Here is a 21,012-nt window from a genome sequence, read left to right on the forward strand (position 1 = left end):
TATCTACTTGCACTTCGACGTGCTTTCAAACTGCTAGGTTGGCAGGAGCTGGGACCGAGCAACAGGAGCTCACTCCGTCGTGGCGATTTGAACCGCCGACCTTCTGATCAGTAAGCCAGACACAGGTATCCAGCTGCAAAAAAAGAAAAAAGAAAAGGTGGTTCATGAAGCTGAATTTCACTTAGTGGGTCACAAGCTGAGTGAACCTAAAACGGAACCACGACTTGCGTAGACTTAAATGTCACCATTAATTTTGTACTGGAATTTGTAAGAACTCCGAAGTTTTGAATATTTAAAGTAAAATAAAAATAAAAATAAAGTGCTTTCTATCTAACATCTTACATGCTTACATTCATTCATTCATTCATTCATTCAAACAAACATATATACATACATAATTTTATTTGTATGCTGCCTTTCCACAGTTAAAACTGCGCTCAAGGCAGCTTACAACAACACATCAAAAATAGTCATAAACAATAAATAAAACATTCAAAAATACACAACCAAACTGAACAATTTCCACCTAAATCACAACAAGATCTAAAATAAAGATACAAAAAACCCCCCCACACCCCACAGCAACAACCACCCTCAAAACACCCCAGCCCAAGTGTCTGTTCAGCAGCCTCCATTTTTGTCGCTGGAGTCAGTCAAAGCCACACCCTCGCAGTCCAGGTAGAAAAGGCCTGCAAGGCAGGGAGCAGTCCTTCCAGGACTCACAGCCAATATGGTCTCTTGAGTGTAATAATTAGGTCAGAGAAGCTGCTTTCCATTCTGTTTTTGTCAGAGTGGGCGTAGAGCTGCATAGCACAAATTCATTATTTACACATCTTACCTGTCTTGGAAGTTATGCAAGAGCAAACTTCAGACATTTTTGGAATGTCGGCTGCAATAATATTATGCAGTTGTTAAAGGGTGTCCCATTTTGATTCTTTACCCCATCCTCACTAATAAATATTAATGATGTGAAGTACAATAACAACAAAGTTAGTTCTTTTCTATAAAAATACATGACACCCATGAGGTGTAAACTTCTTAAGTACAAATGCAACAAATTCATGTTTACAAACAACTTGTATCATACAGGGTTGTTCTGCCCTGGAGCCAGAAGCAGTATATAGAGTGTACCTAGAGTGTACATAGTGGTACCCAGTGCCTTCCATCAGCTTTGGCTGATGGCCCAGCTGTGCCCTTATCTGGACCGGGATAGCCCAACTTCTCTCATCTAAACTCTGGTAGCCTCTAGATTAGATTACTGCAACATGTTATACAGTGGTACCTCGGGTTAAGAACCTAATTCGTTCCAGAGGTCTGTTCTTAACCTGAAACTGGTTTTAACCTGAAGCACCACTTTAGCTAATGGGGCCTCCCACTGCCGCCACGCCACCGCTGTGCGATTTGTCTTCTCATCCTGAAGCAAAGTTCTTAACCCAAGGTACGATTTCTGGGTTAGTGGAGTCTGTAACCTGAAGCGTCTGTAACTTGAAGCGTCTGTAACCTGAGGTACCACTGTACATGGGGCTGCCTCTGAAGAAAGTTCAGAAACTTCAGCTGGTACAGAATGCAGCAGCTAGGCTGCCCACTGGGGCAAGATTTTGTTGGCAGCTGTCTGTCTTGAAAGACAATGGGGTGCCCTTATGACGTACCCACCACACAACTGAATAATGTACCACACTCTCTGGTGGGGAGGGGGGCACCCACCACCCACCCATAAATTTTAAGAGGCAAGCCTTTGTGGGGGACAATGTTCCTCAGTCTGAGGTGAGGAGGCAGACAGGCAGGGATGTGGGATTCTCTTTTAAAACCCTTCTTTCTCCTTCCTGGGTTTTATCCCAGGTCATGAAAAGTTTACAGTGAGCTTGAAGGAAGAAGAAGTTGAGGAACTGTTGCTCATCCAGCTGAGGTGGAACTGAGATTTTGACATGGTCTACTGAGCATGAGGAAGGCAAGGTTATGCACCATTAAAGTCACATATAACTTATAGAACAGTACTTCCTAACCGTGTGTGTGTGTGTCATGGACCCCCTTGAGAATCTGTTGAAAGCTGTGGGCCTCCTCCCCAGAAATATGCACTTTTTTTGCAAGATTTTATTGCACTGGGATTTTTTGTGTGTGGTCAGTTCACAGACTCCCTGAAGCCCATGCATGGACCACAGGTTAAGAACCCTCTGTTCTAGAGATTCCCTTTTTGGCTTGTTATTTGGGTGAAATGCTATTGCTTTATCAGGATCCATTTATATTACATTTATAAAACCTTATGAGAGTTGTATCTTAGAAATAAAATATGATCTCACTGGAATATGCTATGTTATAACATGATGCTGTGTGCAATTAGAATACTGTATGTGAAGCACCTTTCTTTTATTTAACAAATACAGTGGTACCTCGGGTTACATACGCTTCAGGTTACATACACTTCAGGTTACAGACTCCGCTAACCCAGAAATAGTACCTCGGGTTAAGAACTTTGCTTCAGGGTGAGAACAGAAATTTTACTCCGGCGGCGCAGCAGCAGCGGGAGGCCCCATTAGCTAAAGTGGTGCTTCCGGTTAAGAACAGTTTCAGGTTAAGAACGGACCTCCGGAATGAATTAAGTACTTAACCTGAGGTACCACTGTAGAGGGAATTTCCCGAGCCAGATTTCCATCTCCCTCTCATGAATCATTAAACTTGACAGAAAAAAAATCACCGGCTCCCTCGGCCTGAAAGCGAGATAAGCACCGCACCCCAAAGTCGCCTTTGACTGGACTAAACCGTCCAGAGGTCATTTACCTTACCTTTGTTACAAAGGTATCACATGGTAGTTTATTATGTTATTCTACATAATTATGTAGTTTATATATAGCTTAATATTTACTGCTTGTAATGTTCAGTGATCCTTGCTGTTAGGTGTCCTGTCCTAGATCTGGAAAGCCAGTAAAGATCAAATTCTGCCAAGCTCTGTTCAACATGCTATACTTGTTTCCAATTCTGTCTCCTCCCTTGAAGTGCCATATTTTATCCTGGCTCTCCCAGCCTTTGGTCTGTCTTTGGGCCCCATCTTGGAGCAGAGTGGAGCAGGGGACAGACACAGATCTGTTTAAAATCAAACGCTAGATACCCTAACAAGCCCTAAGGATAAAGGAAGAGTGTGAGAACTCTGTGAGACTATACAGACCTGTGGGGCACTTGTAAGGTTCTGTGAAGGTGATAGGGAGGACCCCAGAGAAGCCAAAAACCTTTGAAAAACCAAGGATGGGCACCATTGGCCTTCAGCACCACCAGTCAACACCAGACAGAGAAAGGCATATGGCTTGCCTGCATTGCGCTGGTTAGGGAAGGATAAAGAAGTGGGTCAGCACTCTACTTCCTCTGCCAATCAAGATATGTAGAGGGAAATAATAATCTGGGAAGAAGGTCAAGGAGGAGTGTAGCTTCTGCCTCTGTGAGGCTTGGGGGTGGGGCAACACACAAATAATTCCTCTAGTAACCCCAAGGGAAATCTCTGCTTGAGTCCTTTGTCACAGACCCCGGGATTCCAGAACTGTATTTAGAGCAAGGAGATGCGATCACAGTGCCCCTTAAAAAGGCTGCTACTTCTATTTCTATTTAACAAGTTGGTTCCTTCCTTGTCTGGTTTCTCTATAGCACTGCTATTGTAAACAATAATGCTAGTGTCTGTGTATGTGAGCAAACACAAACGCTCACTCACAGAAACACACACACATATAAATACATTGTGTTGATACATACACAGTATGGTCTCCCTCTCTCTCTATATATATTTGATATATGCATAATTTTAGATGCCAACAGATACAGAAAGACATGTGGTACAAATTGTCTTGATCTCCTTTGAGCCCATGCTAGTGGAAAATGCCCCCTGCAGGTCTTTTTATACTGATGCTATTTTACCTCCCCTAATGAATATTCAAAAGCTGCAGTCACTGAGGACTCAGGTGGCAAAAATAGCAAGGTGATCGAAGCAAGCCCTTCCATAAAAGCCTACGTCTACATTGCTCAGTGCAAAGAAATAGGGTTTGTTATACAGATTCCTGGCTGTGCAGGGGGGTGGGTTCTGTTTTCCCCCTTTCGATCATGTAAAGAAAATTGCCAGGAAATTTCCTATGAATTAGAGGCCTGTTTCGTGCACTCGCATGATCACATCTCCCCCCTCCCAAGATGTGTTGTAATAAGCATGTGTTTAGAAAAGAAAGGAAGAATAAGACAACAGTGCTTTCTGTAATCCTTGCAGCAAGATCGAACATTCAGCATAAAGGGCATGCTGTTAAGATATAGCAATGCATGCATTGTTTTCTACATAATGCAGTCAGGGTCTCCATGGTAAAATGAAGGGGGGGAGGAGAAATATATTTTTTATTTTTTTATTTTTGTCACCATCAGCAGTTAATCTAAAGTGGGAGCTGCTCCATTTCATTGTGGGTTAAGTGGCTCACCATGCAGAATTAAGTGAGGGAGTATAAATCATAAACGTTGTTTCTGAGGGGTGGATTTCTAAAATGCATGTGAGGATTTTTGAAGAAAGACACTGATCCGACAGGAGTTGTTGCTTTGGAGTGTTTGTAAGAGGAAGCCATCATTTCCAGCATACCCCCTTCAGTGGAATCACTTAGACACTTCCAGCTGGTGGTGGGGGATGCAGCCATAATACAGCTTTCTCTGTCCCAGCTGTCTTTCTCGTTACGTTAAATGCATTAGGATGGCTGCACTGTTTTGCCAAGCTTCAGGTACAGAAAGGTACTGGAAGAGATGTTGCAAGCATGAATTTGTGTAGCATCTGCCAGCTTCATCAAGACCTTTGAATTGTGAATGTCTTCCTGGCTCCAGCCACAGCTTTTCTTCCAGGCACTGCTTGTGAGGAGGGCTGGTTAAAGGTGCCTGAGGATATCACCTTATATACCAGGAAGGATTGTTGCAAAGGGTGTTCTTAATGCATTATGGCTCACGCAGCATCACAGCTCAAGAAAAACAGAGATTTAGAACTTAACGCCGAAGAAGAAAATGAGAAAAAGAGAAAACATAGGAAAAGATCCAAGGATCGGAAGAAAAAGGTACCTTTATTTGTAACAGCAATTTCTTTACATGGATTCCTTTGTTTTACTTTGACATCTCACACTGCAGTGAGAGCAGAGATGTGGTACGCTTGTAACTTGGTGACTGTGGATAATTGTTAAGGCTGTGAAATGTCATTGCAAGCCAAAACTTGCGGTGGGTGGGGGTGGGGGGTCGCTTTGAAAGGCAAATGTTTCTTTTTTAAAGTCAGAGATTCTAGATTTGTTGCAGTAACCAGCGCAGGTGGTGTGCATTCTCTCCACCCACCCCCCCCGGCAGATTATCACATTGTCTTGAGATGTGAGCTTGTTTTATTTCAGTACAATGGAAGTCAGTTTAAGAAATGGCAGATTTGCAGGTTAAAGAATTAGCATCTGCGTAGTTCTCACGTGAGGATAAATAGTTGGTTTGTGATCTGTTGGTAAGAAATCTGTGCAGAAATTCTGCTGGGATTCTCACATGTTCGCCTTTGAAATAATCCATTAATTTCAACAGAAGTCACTGAATGTACTGCTGCAGTATGTGTTTTTTATCTTGACGGCCTATTTTATGGGGAAATAACGCCTAAATCAACTGTTGTTATAAACTTTCTTTTGTTAGGTTGAAATATTGGCGTGAGATTACTGAGCCCTGTTCCAACATCCCCTCCCCCAGTTGTGTTGTAATTACCCTGGATGCAGAGGTAATTGGGGTAAACTGAGTCCAGGGCATGCCAATCTAGTGTGTACTCGCCCTTGCTGAATTTTGCCTGAAGCCAGCTGGCTTCGCCCAATATAAGACATGAAACACAATAGTGGAAAATAAGAGCAGAACCTTAAATGAAGATGCTGTGTGGGCTTGCCCTTTAAGAGGACACCTTACGCACCAGGAAAGGGCCCTGTGGTGGTTTCTTGGTGCTTAATAGCTGTGAATATTCTTTAAGGAAAAGAAACAGAAGCAGCTCAGATGCCTATAGTCTGAACACAGGAATGAGGTTATGTTGCATTTCCATGTCCCTTTGTGATATTCCCTAAGGGACGCATAATCTAATGGGCTCTGAGCACTGATGCATGTGTTTCCTTAAAGGACACATTGTAAATTCCTTCTGTACATATGCGCCTCTGTGGCTTGGGTGGCAGCTTCTCATTTCCTCAGCTTTCTTCCTCCCCACCCCCTTCTCTTTTCACTGCAAAAAGCAGTGCTGAGTGTAATGAGAGAGAAAAGGCACTAAGGAGCCTTCTGATACAGTAAGACCGTTAGAAGGCTGTATATAGATGGCTGCAGCAGAGTGTGTACTGCAGCATGTAGGTTTATGGGTATTTCTCCCATTTAAAGGGGCATGAGAGGCTTTCTGTTAAATTACTGCTCTTGTCTCCTTTTCTGCATAGATGAAACTAGGGGAACAAAATGCAGCCCGAAGGGTTGGTTTCCTGGCTTTTCCACTTGAAAAGCAAGGATGATTTAGATGTTCATGATCCCCACCCCCAAACTTTATTTTATGCTTTACAAATGAAACCAGGGTCTCTTTCCGTCCCGCCCCAAACACTCGCAGGAATGCAGTCTTCAAAAAGGGTCACCCCTCAACATACGTCTTTCTCGCTCTGTGTGCGTGCGTGCGTTTTTGGAGTCAGAGTTGAAATTCATAGCCTCCCATTAACTTTCCTACAAGGGAGCTGGGTATTTTCTTTCAAGTAGGCTGGGGTTTAACAATAGCAAGTGTGTGGTGCCTTTGTGATTATTCATGTTGTCATATGAGCAGAATATAGAAGTGGAGGAGGCAGGGGGTGACCATGCCAATAAGTGCCTCTTGATTCAGTGGTTTAGACAATTGCTATGTCGACAGAAATGCTTTATTGTTTATACAGCATGATGTCTTAGAAGGGACATCTCCTAGCAACCAGGGTGGGACATGGCCAAAAAAAATTGCAGTCATCATAAATGCCATGGATTTTCTTTCAGGATTGTGTTATGGGAGAAAGGTTTCAGAGTAGTGAACCTGCCCTTTGGGCAATATTTATTTTCTCTTGGTGTATGCTACAGACATGCTGAATTTATTTAAGAAGTGAATGAGAGAGAGAGAGAGAGAGAGAGAGAGAGAGAGAGAGAGAGAGAATGAAAGAACATGGGGGTTAACTTTGGTGCATTTGCAGATCCAACCAGGGTGCATATTGAGTGTAGCAACAACCATTCTGACCTTCCTTTGTGCAGCACGGAATCCATGTCTCATCTCTCTGTTCATTAAGGTGGTGGTTTAGTTTCTTTTTAATTAGCAACCCCCCCTTTTTTCTCTGTGAATTGTGAGTCACTGCAGATAAGACCCACCAGCAATGCTGATGCTCAAAGGCTAACCCTTTACCTGAACCGTATTAGAAAAAACCCTCTGGGAGTCTTCCAGTCATATTAAAACACTGGTGATGGTTAGAATCCCTGGGCAATTGAGGCAACAGAGATTTAGCCATGTGATGGTTTCAGTTTGCAGAACTGAACACAGCCTGTTAATAACAGCACCAGACAGACATGATTCCCATCTAATATTAGGACTGCCGTCTTAGGAAGCAGTTTCACCCCCTTTGTATTTTAAGTCTGTCGTCTTCCTCTTCCTCCTCCTCCTCCTCCTCCTCCTCCTCCTCTTCTTCTTCTTCTTCTTCTTCTTCTTCTTTGAATACAATTCCCACCCAGGTTGGCTCTGAAAATGCCACCAGACCACCTAACTCTTTTCAGATAATCTAGTAAAGTTGAAACCAGTGAGACTTCGGTTAAGTACTTTAGGAAAAAGTGTTGCTTATTCCCACCTCCCCAGTTCAGGTGTACAAAAGAGTCAGTGAATCAGGCCTGTGTTATGTAATACCCCTGTCTCCATTGCCTGTCTCTGAATGGACCCCACAAACTGTCATCTTCTGCAACATTTGACAGATGAGAATAGGGATACTGCTGCATACACCTAGGGGGAGGAGCCCAAGGGGCAAGGCCTTGTAGGTTGGTGGGTGGAGCCTGGGTGCAGCTAGGTCTCACAAGGGCGATGCAAGTGCCATGTTATCATTAAGATTTATATATGCCAACGGGTGAAGGGGAGAGCATTCTAATCCATTTTAGTAACCAGAGTTTAACCAGATGTATGAATTTGGGTGAGGGTGGAACAGTGAAGTATCAATAAGGAAGACAATGTTAACAGTTCCCTCTCACCACTTTGTAACCCAAATACGAGTTACAAAGATGGCAGGAGAGACACTGTGAGGTGACTTCTCAGATGACCACAATCCTCATAATCTGCAGCGGAAAATAACCTACAGGGCATGTAACTGGTCGGGGGAGAGGGAGCTTGCAAATCTTCCCTTTCTTTGTAAACAACAAGTGCCATCATTTAAATGGAAGTCTGGCATGTGATAAGGCAAGGGAGAAAGGGGGTGATGGGCAGGAAGGAACCCTGATTTGAGTAAGACCCTGTTGAAATGGGGCTGGAACGTGCCCAGCCTTTCTGAATGCATTTTAACCTCCCCGCTTTCCTATACTCAACCCATCTCTGTGTACAAGCATAACTGAGACAGCAACTCTCTAGGGATGTGAGTTGACTGAACAGTATGTATGTACGGAAGGGTGGGGACAAGGCCAGCACATTCATGGGGAAAGCCAATACCTGTGAAGTGGCTGTGACAAATTGGTAGCCCTGGTCCCCCTCGTTGCTCGCCTCACAGCCGACAGGCTCTGCTGCCACCACCACCACCAACCCACCTGGCAAGGCTCCTGCAGAGCTCTCCTCCTCCTCCCTGACTCACTGGGGAAAGGCCAAGGGGGTCCATCCAAGGCGCTCTCTCAGCTGTCTCACCCAGAATGAGGCAGGCTGGAGGGGAAACTATTGCCACTAGTAACGCGACAAACCAAAAGCAGAGGATGATGGGCCAGGAGGAGAGGTGGGGATGGCAGTGCTAGCAGCATTTATTCGGCGGAGATGACTGAGGAGAGAGGGAGGGGTGGCAGGAGCAGTGGGGGAGAGGAAGAGGAGGAGGCTTGGGGGTGGTGCCAGCCCTTGTGTGGGTGACTGGTAGGAGGAAATTGGGGGTGGGAATAAAATATTATTTGGCATCGGATTAAAGTAATAAGATCCATGTGGGCTTGTCTTTTGGCTGCATTTCAAGGCATTGTGGGCCAGTTCAAGAGACTGGGGTATCCAAAACAGAAAAGCCAAGTGATTTTTTTCTTGTCTGCTAGTTGTCCTAGGGTACATTCCTCTAGGAAACTATATTATCCAAGTCTCTGTGAAATGAATGGAAACATCTCCCATTCATCTCAGTGGTCCTGCCATATCAGAGAACTTCCTGGTTGGTTGTGCCCCAGGGATCAGCGCTGTCTTGTCTCTAATTCTGCTACACTTCATTGGTGCTCAAAATTTAGGATGCCTTAGGTAGCTGCTGTATACTGCCTAATCAAAGGCCCACCTGTGCTAGAAAGAGTCATATGGTAGAGTTGGAAAGGACCCTGAGGATCATCTGGTACAACCCCCCCCCCCCTGCAATGCAGGAATATGCAATTGCCCCATACAAGGATGGAACTTGCAACCATGGCATTAGGAGCACCATTCTCTAACCAACTGAAATAATATTTCATATTTGCACCTCCAGATAATGCCAAATCTAAGCGCAAGTTTAATATAGCATGTGTGCCTGAACAGGTGGAGAGTCTAATGTGCAGGTTGGACACCTTCTGTGGAAGGTGAGGTGGGGAGACACCAATTCAAACTGGTCAAGTCGTTGGCCATGTTGCGTGTCGCACTAAATGATAGCTCAGACAGACGTGCATGAGCTGGAGTGGGCATGCTCTCCCAGCTTCATCCTCTTGGCCAGAGGGGAGGGAGAAGCACACAGACCCGAGATTAATAACGGCTCCTTATGTGATGTGCTTCTTGTTCACATCACACTAAAACCAGACATTAGCACAACGTGCAGTTGTGGCCACTTTGCTGCAGCCTCACCTGTATCTCACAGGGTTTTAAGGAACAGTAAGCGAAGAGCTGCAAAATGTTATAACAACTCTATGTAAGTGGTGATGGTGATAGCGAGTAATAATAATTCTCCTCACTTCCCATCCCAGAATACTGTATACCAATATTTGGGGGCACATCCTGCTCTCAGTTTCATGAGCAGTGTGAAGAGTTCAAATATTAAAAAAGGGTAAGATGTTATCCTTGAACACTTTTGTTAAATGGCACCTTAAAGAGGAAGTATTATTTATATGCCTTTTTTCTGTCTTGCGCTAGTTTATGCACAAGGCTAAGGAAACTAGGTTTAATTTCCCATGTGCCTAAAATGTAGAATAGATTTGTTAATTTCAGTGCAAAAGATTCTATTAAAGATAGAAGGGCTTTTTATGGTGGGTGTGGTCCGGTTGATTATAATTTTTTTGGTTAAAAATGTATGTGAACCGCCCTGAGACCTCCGGGTATAGGACAGTATATAAATTCAATGAATAAGAATAAGTCTTGCTTGCAGACAGCTATGTGTGACTTTGAGACATTATTTTTCTGCCGACTGCTTGGAAGCCAAAATTCCAAAGTCAAAAAGTTGTCCTCTTGCTCAGGTTTTTTGTTTTTTTTAATGTAGCTATTTTATAATCTCCTTAAAAGCTATTGCCCCACTTCTGTTGCACTAAAGGGCCATATGTAACCTATATCAAAGACTGAACATATATATATTTAAAATACTTCCATGTAGAAAAATTAGAGGTCAGGGAAAAGGCTATGCTACAGTCCCTTTCCATAACAGTTTTCTGTGTGCTGCAGGCTTTCTGTTTGCTAGAAGTGGTACAGACCAGTCCCGGGTTTAGCACCAAGACCCCTATCTTGGTGGTGCTGTGGGTTAAACCACAGAGCTTAGGGCTTACCGATCAGAAAGTCGGCGGTTTGAATCCCCGCGACAGGGTGAGCTCCCATTGCTCGGTCCCTGCTCCTGCGAACCTAGCAGTTTGAAAGCACGTCAAAGTGCAGGTAGATAAATAGGTACCGCTCTGGCGGGAAGGTAAATGGTGCTTCTGTGCACTGCTCTGGTTCGCCAGAAGCGGCTTAGTCATGCTTGCCACATGACCCAGAAGCTGTATGCCGGCTCCCTTGGCCTATAGAGCGAGATGAGCACTGCAACCCCAGAGTCGTTCGCAACTGGACCTAATGGTCAGGGGTCCCTTTACCTTTACAGTCCCTTTCCATAACAGTTTTCTATGTGTTGCAGGCTTTCTGTATGCTAGAAGTGGTACAGACCAGTCCCGGGTTTACCACCAAGATCCATATCTCTAACAACTATGATGAAAATTTGCTCTACATGTAATACAGGCATAAAGCCCTCAGAAGTTTAAATTACGAAGTAATTCTCCTAAACGAAGTCTTTGCTTCATGTTTTTCAACCAAGAACACAAGCTGTTCCATTAGTTACAAATCCCCCCCCCCATTTATATCATACGTAGTAGTAGTAGTAGTAGTAGTAGTAGTAGTAATTTATAATTTATACCCCGCCCATTTGGCTGAGTCTCCTCAGCCACTCTGGGTGGCTTACTTACTCAGCTTTCTGCGAGCTGTTTCCCACACTACAGAATTAGCTAGTTCCCATGCTGCTATATCACGCCCCTCAAAATTTGAAGTACTGTAGTTCAAAGACACAGAATCACAGAATAGTAGAGTTGGAAGGCACCTCAAGTATCATCTAGTCCAACCCCCTGCAATGCAGGAAGCTCAACTAAAGTATCTTTGAGAGATGGCCATCCAATCTCTGCTTAAAAACCTACAATGAAGGAGCATCCACTACCTTTTGAGGGAGCCCATTCCACTCCCTCCCAAACTCCAGATGTTTAGTTGGAATCTCTTTCCTTGTAATTTGAAGCCATTAGTTTGGATCCTACCCTCTGGAGCAGGAGAAAACAAGCATGCTCCATCTTCCCCTGTGACATCCCTTTAGATATTTGAAGATGGCTACCCTATCAGCCTCCTCTTATTCAGGCTAAACATATTCAACTCCCTCAGCCATTCCTCATAAGGCTTTGTTTCCAGACTCTTGATCATCTTGGTTGCCCTCCTCTGCACATGTTCCAGCTTGTCAAGGTATTCTTAAATTGTGGTACCCAGAACTGGACACAGGACTCCAGGTGGGGTCTGATCAAGGCAGAAAATAGAGCAGGATTATGACATCCTTTGATCTGGACACTGTGCTTCTCTGTTGATGCAGCCTAGAAGAGTATTACTTGTTTTCAGAATTTGATGCCTTGGTAATTTTGTACTATTAAAAAAGCTAGTGTTCGATACTCTTGGTGACTGGCCAACATTCTTTGGCTGGACTCTCATCCCCATTCAGTAATGTTTATGCCGTTAAAAGCATCAAGTTCTATCTTGATCAGGTGGTTGTTAAATAGAAAAGCTGGTATAAAATTTACAGATGATGCTTTACTATGAAGTACTCATGGTTTTGATTTTTTTACGGAAATAATATGAGCAATCACGTTTGGCCATTTGAAAATGTAAGTGAGGGATTCCTTGGCTGGGGCTGTTGTTTTTAGCAGGGCCTTTTAAATATATACTCTTTGGTCTATTTTGAATATTGTACTGTTATTAGCTATGGACAGTTCCCAATCTAGCAAGGCCAGGTCTTGCAGCACAGATAGTGCTAGATCATAATTTTTTTATTATTTTTTTAAATGGAGTATATATTTTGCTACAATTCTTCCTTTAATGTTGCATATGGTAATCTCCAACTTTCTTCCAGTACTTTTTAAAAAAACCAACACCCTGAAAGTCACCTTTTGTTTCTCTCATTATTTCTTGATCTTCTTTCCTTCTGTAATTATTGCCCTAATTCTCTTATACCTTTCAATCTGCACATACTAGAATGCAAGTACTTCTTACTTGATATGTTAATTTTATTTTGCTCTTCATAGCCCATTTTCAATGTGGGTGGGGTTTTTTTTGTCATTCCGCTGAATCTGCACTTACTCACATTTTCAATTATCTCTCACTTACTAAATTGTGTGGCCAATTTTCTGTACTTCTTTTCCATGATATAACTTCAGCTTCTGACACAACTATTGTTTTGTTTTTTTCTCTGTGTTACTTTCACTGGGGTTCTGTGGACAAGTCCTTTCTTGGTTCCTGAGGGCTCCTTTTCTTTTATGTGAGACATACACCATTTTTTATATCTAAAAATAATTATCTCCCCTCCCCCCCCCCTTATGCCTCCTTCTATGGCAAAGAGATGGGGCTATATCCTGCCCTTCCATTCACTGAAGGCCCATTGGTCCAACTGAATGAAAGCAGGATGGAGGCATTTTTCATAAAAATTCCCCCTTTCTTGTCCTGGCTCCCATCCTCAGACAAAAGACTTGGAGTCTTGGTTTGGGAAATTCCAACAGTTTTATTGAGGAAGTCAGCATGCATTCCTGCCCCATCTTACTTGGCATCACAGGCATTTGGGTTACCACCCTCCATGCCACCTTTTATGCAGTTCCAGGGGATACCCTGACTCTCTGGAGCAGATGGAAGTGCAAATGGCTGCAGAAGGAATGGAGAACCAGCCACATTGCCCTCTTCCTCCTCCCATTCATGGAAGCTTCTTCTGGGTCAAAGAGTCCTCTGGGAGCAGAAGGGACAATACTGGATACAAGCCATGAGTTTATTCATTTATTCTTTCCCAGCTTGACTATGTAGTCCTCCAACATACTGGAGTGTTTGCACAAAGTTCTGCTCGGTTGAGGCAACAGTAAAAGGCACTCAAAAGTACAGTGGTGTGCAAACGTTTGAATACCCAGGGAGGTCTGGGTCCTGTATATGGAATAATCCCATTTTACCTCACCACAAACCTGTGAGGTTGACTAGGCAGACAGAAAGCAACTGGCCCTCTGAGCATCATGGCTGAGTGAAGACGTGAGCCCAGACATGCCTAGTCTAGTAACACCCACTACATTGTATTGGTACAATTATAACTTGGGGGTGACCCAAAGGCAACCACAGTGGTCATATAAATGTGGAGTAGGTAATTGTTTTGGAGGAGGATGTGAAGAGCAGGCCATTTTGCTGCTCTTACAAGCAAGATGTGACTGAATTAGCACTTTGCTTCCTTGGCACCTTTGGGAAGAAAGACAAAGCAGATGACATCTTTCTGCCAAAATTGGAAGATGGCAAAGCCAGGACTGTCTACCACATTAATTAGGAACTGCTCTCATTTCCTTATGGTTCAAGGCAGATCTTTGGTATCTGATCTTCTTCCTAAACTCAGTTGCATAGGAGAATTACTCATATGCTGTATGTTAAGATATTTGTGTCTGTTCAGAAATAGATTGGGGGTGGCGAGATTGGTAGGGAAGGATATATTCATGTTATTATCCTTTATTTCATTTCCTTCTAAAAAAAAAAAATTTACCACCATCTTGTTCGCAACCCTTGGCATATTTCTTCAAATAGTCATTTGTTTTCAAAGTGGTAATAATGCAGACCCACATGTTATATATTTATTTATTCATTCAATCAATCAATCAATCAATCAATTTATATCCCCCTCCCCCCCCCCCACACCCCAGCAAGCATTTTCAGAACTTAGCCAATAGCTTCCTTTGATAAAATAGAGCCTCAAATAATGATTGCAGGGTCTGGGTTGGTTCATATGGGGAAAACCAGTGATACTGCAATCCTGAGCTGTTCCAGCACTTTGAATTGGGCCCAGAAACTAACTGGCCACCCGTGCAGTCGGGTCAGTATTGGTGTTATATGCTTAAACTGCCTTGCCCTGGTGAGCAAGAGTTTTACTCCGGCTTAAGTTTCTAAACCATTTTCAGGGGCAGCCCACATATAACATGTCACAGTTTTCTAACCTAGAGGTCACCAGAGCATGGATGGCAGAATTTAGGCAATCCCTGACAAGACAAGGGAGCAGCTGGGCCACCAGCTGAGCTGATGGAAGGCCCTCCATGCTACCAAGGCCAGTTGAGATTCCAGTGACAACAATGGATGCAGGAGTACCCCAAGCTACATACCTGCTTCTTCAGAGGGAGTGTAACCCCATCGAGAGTAGGCAATCTCTCACTCATCCGCTACTATCATTCATTATTTCTGAGATGCTAATGACAGTTAATATTTATACTGTGATTTTCTTCTTCTTCTAATACCCAACTTTCTTAGCATTCTTTATCTAAATAAACAACACTCCATGGTGGCCTAGATGGTGTAGCTGAGTGCCACTGGAGAGGAAGGCAGGCTGTCCCCTGACAAACATCCAAGCAAGGTGTTTGTGACTCCACCCACACCACCTGGCATTTGAGCGGCAGCAGAATTGCTCCACTGAGATGATGATCATGATGATGATGATTATTTTATTATTATTATTTCTACCCCGCCCATCTGGCTGGGTTTCCCCAGCCACTCTGGGCAGCTTCCAACAATAGATTAAAAATACATTAAAACATCAGTCATTAAAAACTTCCCTGGGCTGCCTTCAGATGTCTTCTAAGTGTCAGATAGTTGTTTATTTCTTTGAGAGTCTTTTTTGCAATCCCAAGCAATCACAGATACAGTAACATTATTGATGAAGAGCTTCTCCTCATCCTAGTCACAGTGACAAAATCACATGGCCAATCGAGTTTGGTTACATGACAGAATCACATGAGGGCGAATCCAGCGGCGTAGCTAGCTGCTCGGGTGCCGGGTGTGGCGCGTGTGTCCTGCAGCTGGGGGCAGGGCGCGCTGCGTGGAGCCTCTTTGCCGCCTCCCCCTCAGCTGTAGGGCTGCTGAGGGAGAGGCGGAGGGCAGACACAAGTCCCACGCTGCCATTTCAGGCAGCGCGAAGCCTGCAGGCGCCCAAGCCACCACGTCACTCCCAGGAGAGATGTGTCTCAGGCCATGGTGCAGGCCCCGTAGTAAGTGCCAGCCCCTGCAGTGTGGCACCCAGTGCCAGCCGCATTTCGTTACATTTGTTGACTGAACTAAAAAGTGAGCCCATTTTTTTTAACCTCATATTTTTGTAATTTTGTCACACACACACACACACCCCTCAGTGATGACACCCGGGGCCGCCCACACACCCGTTCCTCCGCCACTGGGCAAATGAAATGACTTCAGAGTGAGTTTAGTGCCTATTCAGCTTATGAGCTTTCTGTAAACATGTGGTTGGCTGCTGTGAGAACAGCACTATGGACTAGATGTGTCTTTGGCCTGATCCAGCGAAGTTCTTCTTATGTTCTTTGCATTCTTCCAGATCGGGAAGCATTGCCTTTGTTCTGAATCGGATTCTGCTTTGCCTCAGTGGTATCATCACATTGTCAAACCAAATTGGCTTTGGGATTATGCCACTTGGAAGAAGGTGATCTGTTGTTGAAAGGAAGCAGGGAGTTGCGGCTGTGGACAGGAGGAAAAGAAATGGATACACTCTGTGGGTCTTCCAGGAAACTTTTCAGGAAGCTGTCCTCTAATCCGATTTCTGTCATTAAAATGTTCATTGGAGATCATTTAGCCCATCCCTGCAGATAGGAGCATGAAAGACAACGACTTGCCCACAGTCACCTAGTGATTTCATAGCTGAGCTGAGATTTGAACCTTGGGATTTGAACTGTTGAGATTTGAGCTCACAGTTTATACTCTTAGCCGCTACAGTATGTCAGCTCTTTTTTGAAGCGTCTGCATTGACTTCTTCTTAAGTTCAGCCATGACTAACATTGCAAATGACGTATGGCAGCCCATGTCATCCGCCACTGTGTTGCATCTATTGAAAATCACTCCCAGCTCAATGTATGGACTCGTTTTGTTAAGGTTCCCAGGCTACAATGTAACTTTTCATGTGAATGACCTTCCAGTTCACCAACACTTTTCGATAACCAGACGTTTAGCCCCTCTCAACAATATGCTGCATTCATTCCACCCACACAAATTTAACGTTAAGGGTTTTCTTTTCTTTTTTAAAGCCCCTCCAAACCCTCAGGGGGAAACCCCCCATACCCCAAGAGCTGCACTGTGTGATGATGGACCCCTTTCTATGACTGCCACCTACCAAGGTCAAATTGCAAAAGTAGTATGTCAATATGTTGAAAATTGGCAACTGAGTCTTGATTGTTGTCTGACCTACATGGTGCATTGGCTGTTATAAAGCTCTTTTATAAAAATCAGTAATATTTTATTCATAGATGTTAACTTATGCGTACGTGTGTGATTATCATTGGGTTGTATCTAACACAGTGTTTCCCAAACTTGGGTCTCCAGCTGTTTTTGGACTACAATTCCTATCATCCCTGACCACTGGGATGATGAGAATCGTAGGTCCAAAAACAGCTGGAGACCCAAGTTTGGGAAACACATGGTAATACTTCCATCAAGGGAGGGAATTCATTTTTTGTGCTTCCCACCACCCCTGCTGCATTCCAATCCCTAAATTTGCTCTGAAGGGTTCCTTAGCCCTCTTCAAAAAGTTTGACATTTCTTGTTTCTACAGTAACCTATGAATGCATGTTGTGAATAAACCAATATACATTTAGGCCAATTGCATTCTGGAACTCTTGGCTCATAGTGAATGTATGAAAGTTGAACCATGCTGGGGAGAAGGGTTGTGGCACCTTAAGGACTAGCAATTATGGCATAAGACCAACAATTATGGCAATTATTTATTATGGCCTACATTTTCATACACCAGAGTCCATTTCATCCGTTACAAACTCTTTTGCTGTGCGTACAACAAAAGCTCTGAAAGTTAAGCTGTTCCTTTAGTTCTGAATAAATATACTAAAAAGGCAAGTTAAAAGACAAGCTAGAAAATGCTTTCCTTTGTACACTTTTTCAAACTTAGCAAAGAAAACCTCTTCAAGGAGAATTTATGGATGTGCTGAATATGTTACAGTCCAAGGTTTTCCTGCCATGATTTAATCAAAAACAACCAGGACTTTGAAGCTGTGAAAATAAAAATTTTGATAACTGAAGATTGCTGTTCCGCTATCGGTAGATGAAAAGATAAAACAGTAGTTGAGAGAAGAGATTTCCTATGACAGTGGGAATGCAATCAAAGCATCTATATAGGACAGTCCTCCATAGGAAGGAACACATTTTTCTATTGAATGCTGAAATACGTTGCTTTCAGCCTTATGAGGAATGGTTGACAGAATTGGTTATGGTAGCCTGGTAAAGTGGAGACCGGGAGGAGACAGGATAGCTATGTTCAAATACGTAAAGGACTGTCACATTAAGGATGGAGCAAGCTTGCTTTCTTCCTGTTCCGGAGGCTAGGACCCATGTTACAAAAAATGAGATTCTAACTAAACATCAGGAAGAACTTTCTGACAGTAAGAGCTGTTTGACAGTGGAACAGATTCCCACAAGGGCTTTACCAGGTATCTTCCTTTGCACTGCTAGACTCTTGGTTTTTGGACTGCCTCCCAAGTTACAGATTTTAACTTGTTTGCTGCCTGCTTGACTTAGCCTTGCTGAAGGTTGCAACTCCCTCCCCCAGACTCAAGCACCTGGCAGCACTGAATTCAGGAGTTAAAAAGTCGAAAGCATGAAACTGATAGGCTGGAAAGCCAAGTGGGCTGCAGTGAAAAGGAGAGCAAGCAGTGGCGGAGCATATGCTCACAATGGCCAGGGCGCACTCCCGAGGGGGGCAGGGCACAGAGGGTGCCCTCCCAGGCCTGGGATGGCCACTCAGGTGCACGGAGCGGGGGGCGTGGCCTGCAGCCAGGGGCAGAGCAAGCCGCCCATGGGGCGGAGGAAGCCACCGGTGGCAGACATTCGGTGCACTGCTCACCTGCAACTCCCAAGCCTCCCCCAATCTGTCAAAACGAAGGGAAAAGGGGGGAATGCTTCTGGCAAAGTGGTGTAGCTCCCCCCGTCCCCCGACGGCTCGGGGTGGACTTGGGAGTCACGGGCAGGCAGTGTGCCAAATGTCTCCCCCCTCAACGAAGACACCCGGGGCGGTCCACCCCCACCGCGCCGACTTACTCCGCCTCTGAGAGCAAGAAACAGAAGCAGGACCTTGAAGCAAAGACTATGGCAGAATTTCACAGGGAACCCAGAGGCTCATTCCTGTGACTTGTGAAAATGTGTTATTCAAATAGCATACACAAGAACTTGAAAGCACAGTAACTTTCTCAGGAAACAAAATTCAGATTTCTTATAGCAGGAATGCCTTCCTCTCCACAGCATTGTTTATAACATTTCCTCATCGCTTAAGAAATGTCAAAGGCAGGAGTGCTGTGTGCCTTAATGTTGATTTTGCAGGGCATGCAGCAGCTTCTGGGCTCCTTATTAATGCAGAATTCCAGAGGGTAGCCTCAGAAATAATAACTGCGAGGGAAGATTTCAAAAAGGTCTCAAATTGTTGGCTGTAAGGGGAGCATCTGGCCGGCCCCTTGGTAATAAGAGATGTTTTGTCATATTTTCCAATTGTTCCTTTAATTTCATTGGAGCCTTATGTACCTTGTGAATGGCAAATAAGGGTGAAAATCTTAGCCAATCTCGGCTAAAATCAAAGGCCTATGGAATATGGCAGAAGCCAATAAGTAAAGGTTTTAAGATACAATATTAACTAGACATTGGAAGACGCTGGAGTGAGTAGAGACTTGCATGAACTTCAGTCAAAGTTCCACTTTCTCTCTCCATCTTTGTAATACCTGGAGACAATAACACAAAACAGAAAGTGGAGCCTTGCCATTCGTTAAAACATCAGATTATACAAGGGCTTGGTTCCTTAACTAATCTTATATAGGGCCTATACCAGGCATCCCCAAACTCTGCCCTCCAGCTGTTTTGGAACTACAACTCCCATCATCCCTAGCTAACAGGACCAGTGGTCAGGGATGATGGGAGTTGTAGTCCCGGAACAGCTGGAGGGCCAAGTTTGGGGATGCCTGCCATAAAGCAATAAAAAATATTGATGCAGGTTTCCAAATTAAGATTTGTATACCCTCGTTGTTGATCATGGATATGCAACATAGTACAATAAACAGTTTTACAAGGTTTTGTTTTGTTTGCAATGTTTGTCATGGGCCCCGTGGTGCCATTCAGAATGGGGCAGGAATGGCAGGGTCTGTCAGAGGAAGAGGACCCCAACGTTGGGAGCAAAGAAAGTTCAGGTAGTGATGTAGAGGGGGGCAGGTGGTTCCTGCACTGCTGTTGCCAGAAGTCCCAGCAGGGGAGGGGAATTGGCTGAGCAATTGGCAGAGTTGGCTGAGATGAAGGCAGAGTCAGAGATTAAGACTCAGGTCCTGTTGTCAAAGTCTCACTATATTAACCAGTGTGAAGAGACCCAGCAGCACACAGTCCCCTTCCCCGCAAGGTGTGCTCACTTGCAAGTACAACTTTCTCTCTTCGGATAAGAACTGCATGGCTCACTGATCCCCCCCCCCCACCATTATTTAAAAACAGAGTGGGAGGGGCATGTCAGGTGTTGGGACATCTTTACTTATGCCTAGAACTATGCTTATGAACTGTTGAACTGTGTCTCCTGTACTTACGAATTGATGCTCAGACCGTGGGCAATAAAAGATTTGGGATTTCCCAAGCCAAGAGTCTTTCATCTGTAGGTGGGAGCTATTTTGTTTTTGTTTTTAAATTATTTTTAAACTATTCTTTGCTGTTTTTTATTGCATGGAAGGTGATTAATTTAATTGTATGGAAGGTGATTGATTAATTAATTAACAACAACAAGAAGAATAGTACTTAATAGTGAAATACCTGGATTATAGCTATTTGTTTAACAGGACATATAGTTCCACATGGTTTTTGAGGAGTTGCTTCACTTTCCCTGATGTACACAGACCGTTTGTGAAAATGTTGGATGTGGTTTTCTTTGTTTTTGTTTTTAAATCAGATGTCCAGTTTTGGAATCGTAATGCATTTGACTTGGCAACAGTGAAGTGAACAATATTTCACAGTAATTTCCTACAATTCAGGTTGATGACCTCTGCCTCCTGTTATTCTACTTGAAGCTAGATTTGAGAGATTCTGGTAATCTCCCCTATTCCGGAGGTCCAATTAGGAAT

General features: G+C 43.9%; 1 protein-coding gene across 26 annotated transcripts in view; it reads left to right on the plus strand.

Moving 5' to 3' along the window:
* ANK3 (ankyrin 3) overlaps positions 1 to 21,012 on the plus strand; it is a 393,167-nt gene that overhangs the window by 172,685 nt on the left and 199,470 nt on the right. For 5 of the 26 annotated variants that reach the window (XM_081004808.1, XM_081004845.1, XM_081004810.1 and 2 more), the window contains exon 1: positions 4,412 to 5,054. The exons of 3 other annotated variants lie outside the window; for them this stretch is intronic. In XM_081004808.1, the coding sequence (XP_080860934.1) occupies positions 4,941 to 5,054 (114 nt within the window). In that variant the 5' untranslated portion in view covers positions 4,412 to 4,940. Of the gene's footprint in view, positions 1 to 4,407; positions 5,055 to 21,012 lie in introns of those variants that run through there. 18 more of the 26 variants (XM_081004840.1, XM_081004839.1, XM_081004819.1 and 15 more) reach the window with 11 other exon arrangements.

The sequence above is a fragment of the Podarcis pityusensis genome (genome assembly GCF_964106645.2).
Source record: "Podarcis pityusensis genome assembly, chromosome: 5".
Classification (NCBI taxonomy): domain Eukaryota; kingdom Metazoa; phylum Chordata; class Lepidosauria; order Squamata; family Lacertidae; genus Podarcis; species Podarcis pityusensis.